This window comes from Rhinichthys klamathensis, unplaced genomic scaffold (genome assembly GCF_029890125.1).
Source record: "Rhinichthys klamathensis goyatoka isolate OS25496 unplaced genomic scaffold, OSU_Roscu_1.1 h1tg000216l_1, whole genome shotgun sequence".
NCBI lineage: Eukaryota > Metazoa > Chordata > Actinopteri > Cypriniformes > Leuciscidae > Rhinichthys > Rhinichthys klamathensis.
Window position 1 is genome coordinate 1,468,120 of NW_026606741.1, and position 16,067 is coordinate 1,484,186.

At 44.2% G+C, this 16,067-nt stretch overlaps 1 protein-coding gene across 1 annotated transcript in view; it reads left to right on the forward strand.

Moving 5' to 3' along the window:
• Positions 1–15,468, forward strand: part of LOC130097307 (zinc finger protein 271) — a 28,943-nt gene extending 13,475 nt beyond the window's left edge. Inside the window, exons 3-4 of the mRNA XM_056264107.1 lie at positions 651–853; positions 14,783–15,468. Of these exons, the coding sequence (XP_056120082.1) occupies positions 651–853; positions 14,783–15,468 (889 nt within the window). The remainder of the gene's footprint in view (positions 1–650; positions 854–14,782) is intronic.
• The last annotated feature ends 599 nt before the right edge of the window (positions 15,469–16,067 follow it).

A 16,067-nucleotide genomic window follows, 5' to 3' on the forward strand; every position in this document is an offset into this window, starting at 1 on the left:
GCCCAGCGGGCCTTGTCTCTGTGTGGGTCTGAAGACCTTGTGGCACAATGTTGTCTTGTCCTGTATGTAAAAAATGGCCAGTGGTCTGTGGCCCTCAGTGGCTCGGTTCAGTGTGGCCTAGTGGTCGTTGTCTCTGTTCAACTTGTCTCAGTGTGGCCTTAGTGGCCTTGTGGCATATTGTTTGCCTGGTCCTTTGTGCCTTCGTGGCAGCGTAGCCCTCCGGGGCATAGGTTTTGTGTGGTCTCCCATGGCCTTGTGGCATATCGTTGCCTTGGCCTTTGTGCCTATCGCTGGCAGTATGGTCCTTCGGGGCTCAGGTTTTGTGTGGCCTAGTGGCCTTGTCTATGAGTGTTTTTGTTTCTGTGTGGCATTAGCAGCCTTGTGGCCCAGCGGGCCTTGTCTCTGTGTGGGTCTCAGGCCTTGTGGCACAATATTGCCTTGTCCTGTGTGTAAAAAATGGCCACTGGTCTGTGGCCCTTAGTGGCTCGGTCCAATGTGGCCTAGTGGCCATTGTTCTGTGTGGCTTGTTCCGTGTGGCCTATTGTGGCCTTGTGGCATATCGTTGCCTTGACATGTATGTAAAAAATGGCCAGTGGTCTCGTGGCCCTTAGCGGCATTGGTTCTATGTGGCCGTTGTCTGTGTGGTCAAGCGGCCTTGAGACATCGTTGCCTGTCCAGTCTTACTTCGTCTTCTATGTGGCATTAGAGGCCGTTGTGGCTGATCGCCAGCCTTGTCTCTGTGGTCTACTAAGGCCGTGTGGCCGTGCGGCCTTGTCTCTGTGGTCTGGCAAGGCCATGTGGCCTAGCGTAGCACTGCTCTGTGGTCACTATGGCCGGTTCTGTGTGGCCCAAGGTGGCCTCGTTCTGTGTGGTCAATCGCAGCCTTGTCTCTGTGTGGTCTATAATGGCTTCTGTTTCCAATGACCGTTCCTATGTACTAAGTTAGCCTCATTCTGAGTTCATGTTCACTATTCCACAACACTTGCTTACCTTCAACTCGTTCACAGGGAAACTGGTTTTGATCAGACGTAAGTGTGTCTCGAAACGTATCATAAGTCGCTTTGGATGAAAGCGTCAGCAATGGATTAATGCTTAACCTGTTAAAGAGCATATTGCAGGTTAAAAAAAAATTCTAAATTAATATATAACCTTGTATGAAAATACCATATGAAAAGGTAATGCAGGATTTAAAATGTTTTAAAACGACATAAGGGCACAAATTTAGTAGATAAAGTGAGCATTTCTTTGACTGCTCGTAAAAACCGTTTTTTTTCAACATCGCGTCATTTTACGTCACCAGAGGGAGGGAGCCTCAGCAGCGCAGATAGGTTTGTATGTACGAGCGGGTAAATTTGCTTTTTTATACTCAGAATCACAATTTGGAATGTAAAGAACAACATATTATACAGTTATTTGTTTTATTAGGAAAATACCATATACATAAAACGAATTGGGCTTTTTTTCACATTTTATAAATGACTTCACATTATATGTACATCTCTTGGAACAAACTAAAAACAAAAAAGCAATGAAAACATGTAATGCTTTGAAAGCACTGGATTTTATGTAAAACTTTTTTTGTATTTTTTATTTCCTGGCAGCTAATGTTAATGTGATATTGTGAATATGTAAAACCTCTTGTTCTTGTGGCATCGAATAAAAAAAAAAGTCAGTGAGAGCGGTCGTGAATCAGTGTTTTCGGTAGTTTTTGTATTTTAATTTATCATCGTCATGGTAAATTATTGTGTTTGTGGAGGTTGCAAAAACTCCGGCCTGTCAGGACATCGAGTCCACAGGTTTCCTAACAAGAAAAGGGACGGTGCTGTATATCTTTCGTGCCTGTGTGCGGTTTGTGCAGCTGTAGAGACAGGCTTTCTCTTCTGCATCGGCTTCGAAAAACGCGGTCGTGTGTAGCGTACACCAGATCGGAGGAACAAAAACGTGTATATCAGGAATGAAAATATCTATCTGTCTCTCGATGAGAAAACGCTAAGTTATATCATGTAACGTTAGTCTGGATGGATATAAGCTTTGATCAGGCGCGTATGTCATGCTCATTAATATCCATCCAGACTAACGTGTTCGAATTACGGGGGAGCTAAGGGGAGCTCGGCTCCCCTGAAAAGGACCGGGCTCCCCTGAAAGCCTACTTTGAGACATTTAGGGGGAGCTCTAAAACACTGTCCATTTTTTGTGTCGCATATAGATTTTGATTTTCTGTACATTAAGGTTCCTGAAATAAATGATGATATTAAAAATGTGTCAGTGTTTATTCGCTCATTACATTAATATTTCCGAACATCTGTCTCCACTAATAAATGCAATGCTGTGTCTCCTGCTGTGACCATCCATGCGTGGCGGCGCTGCACTGAAATTACTACGTTTACGTCACCGCTTGAACTTCTCACTGAGTTGGTATTTGAATGTTAGCTTAGCTTCAAGTTCAAAACATACTTTATTCGTTTTTTTGGGAACACTCTGTGGATACTAATAAGAACGTCAAAAAGAAAGCAGCCAAACCTCAGTCAATTTGGATTTACAAAACAAACGAAGAGGAGTGATGACAGCGCACCAGCTACAACTAGCTGTCGGTGTTACCGCCGCCGCCGCTAAAAGTTGCTGCTAGTGACAGCACCAGCACCGAGGATAGCGAGACTTGGGCGCCAGAAACCACCGCTGGTATGTGAGTTATACTGTTTTTATCATGATTTGCATGATGTAGGCCTAAGCTCGGTTGATTCAGAACCGTGGACAGAGCTGTTTGCCCTAACACTGACAACACTGACTGACGCTTGCATTTTGAAGTAAACGGTTTACTAAGTAAACAATAGGTTTACTGTAAACATATTGTTTTAAATGCCCGAACATGCACCAAAAGCGTTAAAGTCAGGGAGGATCGGAAAATAGGGCTCCCCCGAAAGCCACTTTGTAATTCGAACCCTGTTATAGTTTATTCTGTTATTGGTAAATTCCAATACTCCTAGATGACCAATAATAGCTTTGCTATTAACTGATATACGATGGTAATAATCTGTACAATATTGTGAGCACAATGTATATCGTTAGCGAACGTGTATATAGGCTATAAGTTAGCGGTGGTCTCTCACCACGACACCTGCCGTGGCGGCGTTTTAAATAGGCCTGCATTCCCCTCTGTGCATGTAGAACAACAACATTATCGAACGATATACACCTCACATTGATTTTACCAAACAGAATGAACGATGCACTATTAACTCTATTACACTATTAATTAAAACTCACAGTGAACAGCATTAAATATAAAAACACATATGCCTTACCTTTTTGTTGCAGTGCAGTTTTTATTGCAGTGGTATAATGGTTTGCCGACAGCACTATATAGTCCTCATTTTTTTATTCCTGCTTCCATTCTCCTGATTGCTATTATTTAATTTCTTCGTTAAAAAAACATCCAGGGAAGATTGAATAGGCCTGTTCTTTTAATGTTTACTCAGTATCTGACAGCTAGGCTAATCAAAAATAGCGTGATTAAGTGATGCAATAAACTGCGGCTGCACACTCACTCCACGCAAGTTTTTTTATAATAATACTTTTGCAATAATGTGTGTCTCCTCTGACCGTTGTTCTGTCTAACATTAATCCTGGCCTGTCCCTGCTCTCTCAGCAGCATAGCAGGCTCATAATTGTAAGGCTGTCGTCCGTGGTCTGTCATAGCAGTAAGTCCGAAATGTCATTGCGATCCATTGTTTTCCTGTTGTTTGAATGGTTTGAATCGACCGCTCTCCCGCCCGTTACGTCACGCCCGTCACGCCCATTTTCAGATGCGGAAGTAAAATTCTCTCACAAAAACGACTCCAGAAGCCAATGTAACGTTTTTTTCAGTATATTTTAAAGAAAATCTAATTACTACATTGTTTTTCTATACATTGACTCGTTGGGTCCTCTAACCTGCAATATGCCCTTTAAGCTTCACCAGTGCGCGGGCGCTCTGAAGCGTTTTTTTTTTTTAAATAGTTCAAAGTTACTATCATATTTAATGTTATTAACTTGACAAACTATACATAATTAAAAAGATATAAGACTCAAGTTTCAGTATTTGACCACTATTGTATTTTGAGAAACTTATAGTGACAGTTATGTCTTAATTTGTGTCAGGAGTTATGAAATTAAAAAACGAGTCGTTACCTTTAATGTGAATTATGAGCGTCAGCTGCTCTCATTCAGAAAAAAACTCCTGTGCGATCGTCATGACAGTGCTTGACAAAACAACGTCCCTCAGGGCTTTTAGCTCAAACATGTGCAGATTTGGAGAAATATTGATAGATTCTCATAGGTTTACATCAGATTTCTATAGACAGGAATAATATTTATTGAATTTATACCCAAATGCGTCGATGTAATCATTATGAGCGCGGCTGTATACTCTGATGTACTGTGTTTTCAATTCATACTGACAGTCTGGGGCGCTGTGTGTTCAGTAAAGTCCATTTATGGATCACATGAAGAAGAGCCATGACCATGTGACATTCCAGGAACTGCCTGACAACAAAGCTAACAGAGATTGCTGTAACATGCAGATAAAGATGTTCTCTTACGAGAGGTTCTCTCGTATTGCGTAAGCTAGCTTACGCTGCGGGAAAAATTCATCTTTGCTGAGATATTGAAGCCAAAAATTATTTCATAATTTGTATCCATACACAACGCAGTTCCTCTGCGGCAGACCTAGAGCAGGCTAGCTAGCAGCTCATTGGTTCGCTCAGAGAGAACTGCTTAAGCCTATGGGAGAGCGGGGCTGAACCCGCTTCCAATGAGAGGCGCCCGCGCGCTCATTGCGTCATGGCCCGCCAGAATGGGCGTGGCTATGGAGTATATAACAGTCTCTCCCAGGCTTATATGTTGATTCATTTCATCTTCAGCAAGCTGCACGCTTCTGCTGTCCTGAGAAAAGCCGTCGCCGTCGAAAAGGCATCTCTCTAGCGAGCTACCGGACCCTGAAGAAGCCGGCCGTCTTCGCCACCTTCAGCCGCCCTTGCAAGCTAGCGCCATCCGACGACTGTATCCTTCTCTATTATACCTAAAAGAGCCGAGCGTCTTTTTAAAGATGTCTCGTTTTTCCTGCGGCTCTTGCCGCGCTCGTCTCGAGGACGGAGACCGCCATGTCATCTGCGCTCTCTGCCTGGGACTCGAGCACGCAGAACTCGCCCTCGCGGATGGAGGATGCGATTTCTGTGAGAGCCTGCCATTGTCGTCCCTGCGGGCACGACTTCTGGCAGTGAAATCCGCTCCCGCGCCGCCTTCCTCTTCGCCGCGTAAGAAAAAACGCCGCTCCCAGAGGCCGCCGGAGCCCCCAGCGGAACAATGCGGGCCGCCGCCGCCTCCCGCTTCCCGCTCTCCCTCCCCGCCCCTGCCGGACATACAGTTGCCGCCGAGTGGCCGCTCTGTCGCTTCCGATGACGCCGCGGAGGAGAAGGACTCCTGTTCACTGCTCGCTTCTGACAGTGAAGAATGGTCATCTCTCGGATCCACGAGAGAATCGGCGGGGATCCGCGCCGGAATAGAGGAGGAACTAATGCGCCTCCTCGCACAGGCCGTCGAACGCCTCGGTCTCGAGTGGTCTCCTCCACCCGAGCAGGCCCCGAACCGGATGGACGGCAGCTTTTTTCATCGGCGCTCGACCCCCGCGTGCAACCGGGCCGCTCCATTCCTGCCTGAACTTCACGCAGAGCTGACGAAGTCCTGGAATGCCCCGCTCTCGGCTAGAAACCGCTCTGATATTTCCGCCTCGCTGCGCTCGGTGGACGGAGCCGCCGAGAAAGGCTACTCAGCCATGCCGCCCGTCGAGGACTTGGTCGCCGCACACCTCTGCCCGCCCTCTGCTAGATGGCGCTCTTCCCCCACGCTTCCTTCGAAAGCTTGCAGAGCGACCTCGAGCTTTCATGCTCGCGCCTACGCCGCCGCCGGTCAGGCCGCCGCAGCGCTACATTCAATGTCTGTCCTCCAAGTTTTACAGAGCGATATTCTCCGTGAGTGGGCCGAAGGCGGTAGAAACCCCTCCCCCGCTGTCATGGATCTGAGAAGTGCTACGGACCTCGCCCTTCGCGCCACTAAAGCCGCCGCACAAGCTCTGGGAAGATGCATGGCCAGCCTTTGTGTTGCCGAGAGACACTTATGGCTCACGCTCGCCGACATGGGAGATGCTGAGCGCGCCGCGTTTCTTAACGCGCCCCTCTCCCCGACGGGCCTTTTTGGATCTGCTGTCACGGGAATCGTCGATCGCTTTTCTGAGGTCCAGAAAGCTACTCAGGCGATGAATTTGTTTCTGCCCCGCCGCGCTAGCTCTTCCGCGGGCCGCTCTCGCGAGCCTCCTGCCAGAGCTCCATCACAGCGCCCCCCTCCGCAGACTCAATCAGCCCAGCGCAGACAGGGCGGCCGCCCTCGCTCTCGCTCTGACAGCCGCTGCAGACCGCCGCCCCCACGAGGCCCGCGACCTAAGATCATCCTGAAGCCTGATCATCAGAAGTCTGCCTAGCAAAGTCAAGAAAACGACGGTGCTCTCCCGCTGCGGCCGGACCGCCGTCAAAGCTTCGCCCTCTGCCAGTCCCCGTTATTTCGCCGACTGCTGTAGTGTTGACCGCCACAAACAAGCCAGTGTCCCAGCCCGCTTGCGAGCGACAAAAAGCCGTTTTTACGGCTACCCAGAGAAATCTCAAAAAGAGAAAATTTGCCAGTTGTGTAAAAAACTTGCCCACAATCATGTGCTCACCCATACACACAAGCATAACATACCCCGTGTCTCTATCAGAGCCCCATCACATGAAACGGGCACAGCCCGCTCTAATATCAGAGAACATAAACACGCCCGCGAGCTCGTGCGCGTGTCCCCTCTCTGCTCGCTCTGTTCCACGGCCCATAGACTCCTCTCTGAGTGCAAATCCCGTTGCCACACACATTCAAAGCGCGCCCACACACTGTGTCCAGCCCGCTATGTGCAGCAATCAGGGCGATATAGCCATTCGGCCACTAGCCGCATGCTCCAAAGCGTGGGAAGCCATTCCAGGCATTTCCCCATGGGTGCTAAGCATTATAAAGAACGGCTATCTGTTACAGTTTCGCCGCCGTCCGCCTCGTGCGCGCGCGCGGCTCGAATCTACTGTCAGCCCGCTGGCCGCCGGCACGCTCCGCTCAGAAATTGCGACGCTGTTGCAAAAGGGCGCCATAGAGAGAGTCCCACCATCTATGACCGAGTCTGGGTTTTGCGGCCGTTATTTTCTGGTTCCCAAGAAAGACGGCGGCCTCAGACCGATTTTAGATCTCAGGTCTTTGAACAAAGTGCTCATGAAGAGACCGTTCAAGATGCTCACTACCAGGAAACTCCTCGCGCAGGTGCGTCAGGGGGACTGGTTCATCTCGCTAGACCTGAAAGACGCCTATTTTCATATCCAGATAAATCCCCGTCACAGGCCATTCTTACGTTTCGCCTTCGAGGGTCATGTTTATCAATACGCCGTTCTCCCGTTCGGCTTATCTCTGGCACCCCGCACATTTACGAAGTGCATGGATACGGCGCTTGCCCCCCTGCGGAGCCAGGGGCTGCGCATATTGAATTATCTGGATGACTGACTGATTTTGGCCCAATCACAAACGGAGCTTCTGTCGCACCGCGGAGTTCTCCTCGACCATCTGAAAACGCTGGGCCTCTCTGTCAACTGGACAAAGAGCTCCCTTCAACCCAGTCAATCGATTTCCTTTCTAGGAATAGATTTGAACTCGGTCACGATGACGGCTCGCCTGTCTACACAGCGCGTGCGCAGTGTACAGCGACTGGCCGCCTCGTTTCAGATGGGCACCCGCTCACCTCTGAAAACGTTTCAGAGGATGCTGGGTTACATGGCCTCAGCCTCCGCTGTGCTTCAGCTGGGCCTTCTGCACATGCGTCCGCTTCAGCTTTGGTTAAACAGCCGTGTACCCCACCGCGCGTGGAACACGGGCCGCCAGCTGATCAGAGTTACGCAGACATGTCTCACGGCGCTGCAGCCATGGACAGTAGCAGAATGGTTTCGACAAGGCGTCACGATGGGGACCTTTTCTCGCCGAAAAGTCATCTCGACAGATGCATCCAACACGGGTTGGGGTGCAGTCTGCGAGGGCTCACCGGCCTTCGGCCATTGGTCGACACAGGAAAGCCCCTTACACATAAACTGTCTGGAAATGCTTGCGGTTCGAGAACGCGCTTTCGCGCTTCCTCCCGCACATTCGGGGACACCACGTCCTGATCCGTTCGGACAACATGGCTGTGGTCTCCTATCTCAACCGTCAGGGCGGTGTCAGGTCCAGGAATCTCTTCCTACTGACACACCGCATTTTAGTTTGGTCTCAGAGCCGCCTGCTCTCGCTCAGAGCGACGCATGTGCCGGGCCATCTGAACGACGGCCCAGACATACTGTCCAGGAACCTCATCTCCTCAGGAGAATGGTCCCTGAACACACAAACGGTCCAAATACTGTGGCGGCTATTCGGCAGAGCAGAAGTAGACCTCTTCGCGTCAGAAGAGAACACTCACTGCCCAATATTTTTCTCAAGGAGCGAGGACGCGCTAGCCCAGGAATGGCCTCGCCGTCCGCTCTATGCATTCCCTCCGATCGCTCTGCTACCACAGGTAATTCAGAGGATCAGGGACACACGCCACTCGGTGCTCCTCATAGCCCCGCGTTGGGAGAGTCAGAATTGGGTTCCGGAGCTCACTCAGCTGTCGCAGACAGCCCCGTGGCCCATCCCAGTCAGAGCAGATCTCCTCTCTCAGGCTCGCGGCACGATCTGGCACCCCCATCCACGGCGCTGGGCGCTACATGCATGGGTGATCAACGACTATTCGTTGATCTGCCAGAAGGAGTAAGAAACACTATCATACAGGCTAGAGCACCTTCCACGAGAAGGCTCTATGCGTCTAAATGGTCTGTGTTCTCAAAATGGTGCACCGACAAACATCTGGACCCAAGGTCATGCGAGGTGCCGTCTTTGCTTGTTTTCCTTCAAGAGATGCTGGACAAGGGCAGGTCCCCCTCCACTCTCAAGGTTTACGTGGCAGCCGTCGCGGCGTTCTCTGAACCCCGACGCGCTCAGTCCCTGGGCAAAGACGAGTTAGTCATCCGCTTCCTCAGGGGAGCTAAGAGGATGAACCCTCCGCGCCCCCCTTCGGTTCCTATCTGGGATCTTTCTATAGTTCTCGAAGCTATGAAAGCACCCCCGTTCGAACCGCTCGAGTCTGTGGACCTGAAATACCTCTCGCTCAAAACCGTTTTTCTGACGGCTCTGTCCTCAGTAAAACGCGTGGGGGATCTTCACGCGCTCTCATCCAGCGCCGCGTGTCTCGAGTTTGGTCCGAATGATTCTGTTGTCATTCTCAAACCTAGACATGGCTATGTCCCGAAGGCGATTGGTACCCCGTTCAGGGCTCAGATTATTTCTCTATCGGCTCTGCCTTCATCCGATAGTGAGCGCGACGCCAATCTCCTCTGCCCGGTGCGGGCTCTGAGATTGTACACTACGCGCGCTGCCGCGTTCAGACGCGCTGAGCAGCTTTTCGTGTCGTTTGGGGGGCGCACCAAAGGTCTGGCCGCCTCTAAACAGACACTGTCTAGATGGATAGTAGACGCTATCGCCTCTGCTTACGCATCTAAATGCCTGCCCTGCCCTCTGGGCATCAGGGCGCACTCCACTAGAGGCATGGCCTCATCGTGGGCATGGTCCTGTGGAATTTCCTTTCATGACATCTGTGTGGCCGCGGGATGGGCCTCCCCGTCCATTTTTGTCAGGTTTTACAACTTGGAAGTTCCCGCCTTGCAGGCAAAATTACTAGCTGTCTAAACGACCAGCTCCCTAAGAAGCTGCATTACTGGGAGTCCCTCACAACCGGTTCGCCCCTTGTGCTCTCCTTAAATGCTTAAACACTTCATGTGCCCGCTCTGCCGGCCTCATAATACATTCACTCCACGTTAAAAATCCCCCGGTATCACCCTGGGATTCATGAGTGGATTCATAGCGCGCACGGCGTTGACCAGGTGTTCCCGCAGCGTAAGCTAGCTTACGCAATACGAGAGAACCTCTCGTAAGAGAACGAATCGGTTACCTAACGTAACCTCGGTTCTCTCTAGAAGAGGGAACGAGTATTGCGTTCCCGGCCGTGCTTGCGCTACTAGCGTTTCGCTTCACGCTGAAATAAATCAACATAATAAGCCTGGGAGAGACTGTTATATACTCCATAGCCAAGCCCATTCTGGCGGGCCATGACGCAATGAGCGCGCGGGCGCCTCTCATTGGAAGCGGGTTCAGCCCCGCTCTCCCATAGGCTTAAGCAGTTCTCTCTGAGCGAACCAATGAGCTGCTAGCTAGCCTGCTCTAGGTCTGCCGCAGAGGAACTGCGTTGTGTATGGATACAAATTATGAAATAATTTTTGGCTTCAATATCTCAGCAAAGATGAATCTTTCCCGCAGCGTAAGCTAGCTTACGCAATACTCGTTCCCTCTTCTAGAGAGAACCGAGGTTACGTTAGGTAACCGATTCGTTTTGAAGACAATAAACATGATTGCAATGATATTTGATTTACCTGTGTTCTTCGAGCCATGTCAGGTATTTTCATAATAATAGATTATATGTATAATGTAATGCTAATCGAAATAGACTTTCACAATGTGCAGAATACAATAAAATAATATATTTTCTATCAGATTTTTTTATCTGAAGCCAAATCAGATCACAGAAATGTGCAGAATACAATAAAATAATATATTTTCTATCAGATTTTTTATCTGAAGCCAAATCAGATCACAGAAAGTTATTTAAAACACTCGACTTGCACTATAAAGTAAGTTTAGAGTAAAACATGATTTTAATCTCATAAATTGTCGTGTATTGATGGTGTGCTAAGCTAACATGCTAGCTAGCTCTGTGCACCTGCTAGGCTGCTAACGTTACCTAACTTCGCTGTCATTTTTATGATTTTTTCTAAATAAGAATGCTTACTGAAATGTTTCTTTTTTCAAAAAGGGCATTTGATACAGTTTCACTGTGAAGTGAGAACTTTTATAAAAGAAATGAGGGATTGAAACAGTGTGAATTGCTAGTCGTTAGTGATTATAATGCAGACAAAAGAAAAGCATATTTAGAGCAATAACCAGGCTGGAGAGGTGTGAATATGTGCAGGGGAGACTGAGACTGAATGGGGCTCGTTTTTGCATCACAAAACAAAAGAGGCAATAGACTGAATAGATGCTTATAAGATGACAATAAACACCAGTTTGCATTTTAGAGTAATCAAAATAAAGTCATATGACATGATCTTGAAAAACATTGAACTAAATACAGAGTTTTAGACTTATCATCTTCAGATTTTAAATATAACATGGTTAGACATGTGGCTTTAGCTGCAGTGCATTTCTAGATTGCTACAATGCCAACTTCAATTTTATTTTCATGAAGATGTTTCATAAAAATAAATGTATAATAACTTTACAAAACTTTGAAGCTATTTATACCATTTTTTTCATTATGACAATAATTAATTCTACATTTACAATGAACTTCCAGGTGTCAGCTTTCAAATGAGATCTTACTTGTGCTTTTAATACAAAGGGTTCATGAACTGTATCTGTTTTAGTTTGGGTATGCTATATCTGGGGATTTTTCAAAAATGGGGTTGCATTAACAGGTTAATGTATATAAAGCAACAGAATATAAATGCATAAATGCATTATTCACGTCTTCACATAGTACCTTTCAGGCTCACTTTTCTCACTATGATCAAGTGGCCTCTTACTAATTAGCTATTGGCCTATGATGCATTCCATGTTCATGCTCATTATTAACTCTCTTTTCTTTCTATGTTTTAGGCACTACAGGATACGCGACTGGTGGGTATACTTTTCTTTACCGTTCTTTGGGGGTCGGCTGCGCCCCTGCCTTCGTCTTCAGGCAGGAAATGCAGAGTCCGTACTCTCAGATTACGAGCTACGCCAAAGAACTTTATATCATATTGCTTGCTGGGCCGTTAATAAATGGTTAATTGTTACAGTATTATTCTCACGAGTCTTTCTGGTAGAAGTGCTGTGTTTGACTGAAACCTGACTAAAATCAAACAATTACATTACTTTAAATGGAGTCTACCCCCAAGATTACTGCTATAAATATGAGCCTCGTCTGAAAGGCAAAGGTTTTGCTGTAATTTATAGAATCTTCTTTTTAATGAAGGCATAATTTGTGTGTGTCTTTTCAGCGTTCTGTGAAGTTCACTTAATTTGTAGAATTTAGTTTCAATTTTACCATAGCTCTGCGCTTAATCTGACTCCAATTTCAAATGATTATACAATTTAGATCATGTTTCTTATTAGAAAATGATCATAAATATTGATTATGATTTAATTTTGATCTTTGATTATTCTCCACATATAATTTTGGTGGATTGAGTCTGTGGAAATGTCGTTTAAATGTGTTTAGCTTTCATTTTGATGTTAATGTATGTTTTTAGCCATATCTGTGACCTGTGTATTAGATGAATTGCAGTTATTGTTAGGGAGGATGGTAATAATGTGTCTTTTCTAATGCATCCTTCAGCTGAAAGACAATGAATCTGAAGGTGTGTGTGCTTATTGTCTGTCCTCTGTCAATAAACTGGTTCATTTGTGTTGCTGGGTGAAAATTGCAATATATTTACAGGACAATTTTTTTACAACATACACTAGTGTGTAATTTGATTTGTAAAATGAAAGTTAAAAAACAAAACATGTAGCCTATTATCTGAATAACCAGATTATCTTGTTTAATTCTATAGTTACCTTTATACACACACAAAAATCATGGCTGAATTTATGAATGGTTTCAATTAGTTCAAATGCATGATAATTACTGACTGTTTGGCTTAGTTTGTATATATATATATATATATATATATATATATATATATATATATATATATGTATTCACTGTAAAACCTGATGAGTTAGTTCAACTCAAACCGTTTGAGGAAACCGATTGCCTTAAATCATTTAAGTTTATTAACTCAAACAATTTAAGCTTAAAAAAATATTTGATTTGTGTTCAAGTAACTCAATAACTTATTGTTATGATAACTTGGGTAAATGGTTAGTTAATAGTACTAAAGTTAATAGTACTAATTCCATTCAGTTAATATAACTTAAATCTATGCACACTGTAAACCCAAATAAGTTGGCAGAACTTAAAATACTTTTATGAGTATAAACTTAGTTAGCTTTAATAAGCTAATCTGCTAACATAGTAAATGCTAACATATTAGCAATAGTATGTTATACAGAAACATTTGCTGTATGAGCACAGCAATATAAATGGATTATTTGCTCTCAAATCAAGCTACATGCACCACTTGTCACCATGATGGTAACTATCCTAAAGCCAACATTAACAGAAATTCTTCTAAATGAGCATAACAAAACATGAATCACTACTAAATCTCACACATAACATTAATCTTACACACAAAAAACATTATATTACACTTAATTTTAGCATTTACTCTCCCTTTCGAGTGCCATCGTCAAAGCATGCTGGGAAATAGACATCCCAGCTGTTTCAGTTAAACTTAAGTTCGTCTAAATTAAAATAAATAATTTCATAAAACTCAAAACAATGAAACAGTTCAGTTTACTTAAAATATATCAGTTCAGTGAACTTGAAAGAAAAAGAAAGTGCTAAATACTCATAAAAGTTAATTTGACTGAACTAATTTGTTTAATTTAAGTTTGTCCTACTCAAACCAATTAATTATTTTGAGCATTAGGGTTTACAGTGTTGTTAGATACCAATCATAAGAGCTGTGAAAAATAAGCAATTATTCTAGGAATATATGACATAAATGCACTTAGATCATAATCTTGTACAGCAGTTGTCGTTCAAATTATGACTATTAACAAGAGGATGACAAAACTAACATTTGCTACAAAAATATGATATTTGATAAACAGATCTCACTTGTTTTCTGTTATTAAATCAGGGTTCACTTGAAAATTCACATTTATCCTCCACTCATTCTAACAACTTAATATGTTTTAATGTCTCAGACCCGATGGAAATGAAAGAGCAAAGACAAGAACTGAAGTTAAAGGTGATGATACTGTAGTTTGTTTCAGCCTGTTGACACCAATAAAACAATTTAATGTGCAAATTTACAGAAGATCTCAGACATCACCATAATGAATGAGCTGAAAACAGGGAACTTTTGGAGACAAAGAGGTTTTTCAGCTGCTCAGTTTAACATGATGGCCCTGTACTTTTTAAATGCAGATTGGATAAAAACACAGTGATCACAGTTCACACCTGCAGTGAAGCCCCTCCCACAACAATTCACCAATAAATACTGGGAATATTCCCATCATCCTACAAGAGAAGGACAAACTCCAGGAGTAGCAGCTGAAATCTGTGTGACTGTTAAAGATGGAGTTTATTAAAGAGGAGATTGAAGACATGAGTGATCCAGAACCATCCAGAATAAAACATGAAGATACTGAGGAACAAATAGGTTGGTGTCCATTCTTGATTCTTCATTGTTGACGCTTTGGTAGATGTGAATTAATAAGCAGTATATTGACGATAAATGATAGAGAAATGCATATGAATGATCATAACCTTGTATATAGCAGTTGTCAAACATATTTTTACTATATTAACAATTGAATGACAGAACAAAAAGTGAAAGATCTGATCTCTGTTGCTCTCTGCTATTAAATAAGGGTTCACTTGAACTGGTTCTAACTGTATTTCTGTGTATTTTAGACCAGGTGAGAGTGAAAGAGCAAAGACAAGAACTGAATGAAGTGGAGGAGGAACATCGTAACTTTACAATTCAAAGAACAAAAGCCAAAAAGACGCACACCTGCACTCAGTGTGGAAAGAGTTTCTCACGGAAAGGACACCTTAACTCACACATGAGAATTCACACTGGAGAGAAACCGTATACATGCACTCAGTGTGGAAAGAGTTTTAATCATGCATCAGCTCTCAGTCGTCATCTGCGCATTCACTCTGGAGAAAAGCCATTTAACTGTGATCAGTGTGGTAAAGATTTTATTTCATCATCAAGACTAAAAAAACACCTGAAAGTTCATTCAGGTGAGAAGCCTTATGTGTGTTCTCTCTGTGGAAAGAGTTTTTCATGGCTGGACAGTTTTAAACTGCACCAGAAAACACATAATGAAGTGAGAGATTATATGTGCTTTGACTGTGGGAAGAGCTTTACTAGAGCTGAGCATCTGAAACAGCACCAAATAATTCATACTGGAGAAAAACCTTACAAGTGCTCATATTGTGACAAGAGTTTCACTCAGGCTGGAAACCTGAAATCACACGAGCGAGTTCATACTGGAGAGAAGCCGTACGCCTGTACTCAGTGTGAGAAGAGTTTCACATCTTCAAGAAGTAAATTGACTCATATTAGAAAGCATTGTTCTGTGTCACAGTGAGCAAATGTTTTGTTAGATGCACATAAGTAGCTAGCTAATAAACTAGTGATGATGTGAATGCCACGAGATTTGTGTTTTATGTTAGAGAACAAGAATATTATTGAAAATTATTTTGATAGAATGCTTACTCAAATAAATACCAAAATTAAAAGAGGCTGGAAACAAATGCAGAAAAACAACAACAATCAGTTATTTGTTAATATGTGAATATATTTTTTTGTTGTTTTTTTAGTTACATAAAGCCTGTGATTACATGTATGCACAATAACAACAAATAAAATGACAATTTTACTGACAATGTGTGATTTTGTGAGTAAAGGGTTTCTACAGATTCAATAATTAAAATTAACTGTGAAATTCAGATAAAGCAAACGTATAGTGAAATAAACTTTAATTATGTGACGTTAGTTTTGTGGAAGTTGTTTTTAAGTTGTAACTTTCTGACTTGTCATTTAGCTGTCAGTGTAAGGCAGTTCTTTGTCTCTAGTAAAACAATAAAAACGTCCTGTGGCCTGTTGCACAAAGCCGGTTTCAGTTGCTAACAGGAAAAGTTCGAGATTAGTTTGAGCAAACTTTTTCAGGCTTTTTCAGGCGCAAGA